Source organism: Ceratina calcarata, unplaced genomic scaffold (genome assembly GCF_001652005.2).
Source record: "Ceratina calcarata isolate Rehan_Ccalc_2016 unplaced genomic scaffold, ASM165200v1 scaffold3133, whole genome shotgun sequence".
NCBI lineage: Eukaryota > Metazoa > Arthropoda > Insecta > Hymenoptera > Apidae > Ceratina > Ceratina calcarata.
The window spans coordinates 1-3045 of NW_017153922.1; the positions used below are offsets into that span (position 1 = coordinate 1).

The window sequence follows — 3045 nt, forward strand, 5'->3', positions numbered from 1 at the left end:
AGATGCTTTAAAGTTCTGTAAGAAATAGGAAGCTTTATTTGAAATTCATTTATACAGATATTAATAAACACGAGGAAAAGGGTGGAGGTATGAAGTACGAAGAAGACCATCGCAGTCTCGATGATGACAAGGGTGAACAGGTATCATTTTATAAAACTATATAAGAATTTTATAAATTCTCTGTTCTATGATAACGTAATATGATAAAAATTAATAATAGCGTTAATTTTGAGTCGCGATGCAATATCACAAATCTCCCTGGCAGCATAAGGATGTCCTCTTTCTCCTGGCAGTCGCCCTCATCATTGACGTCCAACCTACGACGTCCAAGACTCTCTCTCTCTTTCTCTCCCTTTTCATTGGCCGTAATATTAGTGTCCAAGCCGGTGTTCCCGGGGGATTATTTATTACACGGTCGTTGTTGCGCGAAACGACATCCTTGCAGCGGCCGAACGACGCTCCTTTCTTCAACGGGAAAATATTCTTCGTAAACGACGCGATGATATTTTCGCCCTCCCTCCCTTTTGTGCGTACCGGATATTGCTTCTCTCACTTTTATACCGTGAAGGCCGCTGTCCGAACGGCAATTAATTCGTTCAACCCCCTCCTTGTCATAAAATTTTTTCTCAAATTGATAGACAAGATAAACGGTCTTCAATTTTTTCCTACACTGTTTCTTTCTTATGTCTACCATAAACGCTTTTTTACGACACAAAAGACGAACGTTAGCTAAAGAGAATCCACCGATTCATCGTAATCGGAAATTATAATTTCGTGGAAATAGGGTTACAAAGTATTCGACGAGTTCGACAAGGGCGAGAAGGGACACCACGATAAGGAAAATCATAAGAAGAGCTACGCCGAGAAGGAAGGCGAGGAGGAGACGAAGCACGAGGAGGCGGACCATTACGACGAGAGCCACCGCGGCGAGGACGGTGAAAAGGCTGCGAAATTTGACGAGGAAGGGAAACATCAAAAGGGGTACAGTACCAAAGGCGAGCACAGTGTGTTCAAAAAGGTACGCTTAAAAAGATCACGATGCTTAGCACGACTAACGGCGGGGGAGTAATTAAATTATTATTTAATTAACGTAGACACCGGTCTCCATCCAATCTATTCCATGCTTATTAAGCTTGATGTGAAGTAAGAGTTTCTCGATTCATTTTAAACTTTCATAAAGTTCGAAATTGAATTTTTCAAACATCAAATACAGCCAAGTCCGCGTGATTTAATTAAAAAGTTAAACGGTGAGGTAAATGTTTCAGGACGAGTACGAGAAGAAACACGATTTCTACGATGAGTACCACGAAGACGGGGAGCACGAGAAACACGGCGGTTATCACCACGAGCACGAGGGCAAGAAGGGTGGACACGAGAAGAAGGGACACACCGACTCTGCTCGCCGCGAGGTCTGCACTTATTTTGTCTATTCTATTTACATAATCTTAAGCTTCTTAATTTCCACGTGCCATAAACTGTATCAATCGTATCAGCATCATCACGGTAAGAAGAAGAAGCAGGAGGAGGGTCATCATCATCGTAAGCAAAAGGGTCGCAAGCTCGACGAAGGTCACGATAGTCACCATCGACACGACAAGAAATATGGAAATAAAGGTGGACACGAGTCAGGGAAGAAATGGATTACCAGTAGCGGTCACTAAGTTACTCCAGTTCAAATTATGTTTAAAAAATGATATCATTCAGCTAGTCAACGAGAGAAAATATTAAAACAATAAAGAGTTTATAATATAATTTAGTAAAAGGTTGAACATTTCCTCGTGGAAGAATTCTGCGAGAACAGTGACGTCTTTCGTTGAATTCTTGGCCAGATATATGTATGTACGTAATACGTATGTATATACCGCGTAGAGGAACGCAAGAGGGAAGTAGTCGAACGTGGTAACAGAAAGCATGCACGTAAATAGCGGTACAGGTGTGTGAAATTGTGTCTGTTCGTTGACTATTCGAGGTGTGACAGCCCTTAATAAGTGCAGCCCCAGTGGAAAGCTCCAGGAAATGGAGTCTCCGTTATTCAGACGATGTCTATATTCCACGATGCATACATCCCATTGTTTATTAATTTACAAATATATTTTACGATCTTCCTATATTAGTTTAGTCAGTTTAATCATACTCGATCTTTCGTTCAGTATACAAGTTTCGATATAATTAAATGGAAATACTAAGGAAAGCTTCCTTAGCATTATAATTTATTATTAAAATATGACGGATCGTACTACATAGAAAATTAAATGGAAATCTTTCAGAAATTGAGTTTGCGTTCTGTTTCCGGAATTAAATTTCTAAGCATCGCAGGAGAATATGGAATATCTCTCGAAGGATAACGAAATGTTGCACCATTTTCAAGGATTCAATTCTACTTCTACAGGCATTTAAAAATGTCTGTACCAAAGGAATTGCATTTCGTAGATATTTTGTGCAGCGATTCGATCGGGAGTTTAAATTCGTAATCTAAATTCATCGAATGCCATTCCTATTTCGAATTTAAATCGAGCATTAACTCTGAATTATTCACATTTCGCTCTTTCACACGTGATGTAACGGAATTGCAAAAATNATCTTTCAGAAATTGAGTTTGCGTTCTGTTTCCGGAATTAAATTTCTAAGCATCGCAGGAGAATATGGAATATCTCTCGAAGGATAACGAAATGTTGCACCATTTTCAAGGATTCAATTCTACTTCTACAGGCATTTAAAAATGTCTGTACCAAAGGAATTGCATTTCGTAGATATTTTGTGCAGCGATTCGATCGGGAGTTTAAATTCGTAATCTAAATTCATCGAATGCCATTCCTATTTCGAATTTAAATCGAGCATTAACTCTGAATTATTCACATTTCGCTCTTTCACACGTGATGTAACGGAATTGCAAAAATTCATTATTGCACGCCACTATTTGCCGATTATTGCCAAACGATGTCTATCATTTGTATTTGATAAACTGTCAAAAATAGAAAAAAGTATAGCGACGATGTTAAAACATCGTTGCGACAGCGTGGCCGGCGCACGTCCTTTCGAGAGATC

General features: G+C 39.3%; 1 protein-coding gene across 1 annotated transcript; it reads left to right on the forward strand.

The window, feature by feature from the left end:
• Positions 1-57: 57 nt before the first annotated feature.
• LOC108624547 (putative eggshell protein) lies at positions 58-1661 on the forward strand (the record flags this gene model as incomplete). The annotated part of the gene is made up of 4 exons (XM_018023941.1): positions 58-140; positions 785-1018; positions 1266-1409; positions 1494-1661. Coding segments are annotated over 4 exons (629 nt in total), but the record flags the coding sequence as incomplete, so codon positions are not given.
• Positions 1662-3045: the final 1384 nt, after the last annotated feature.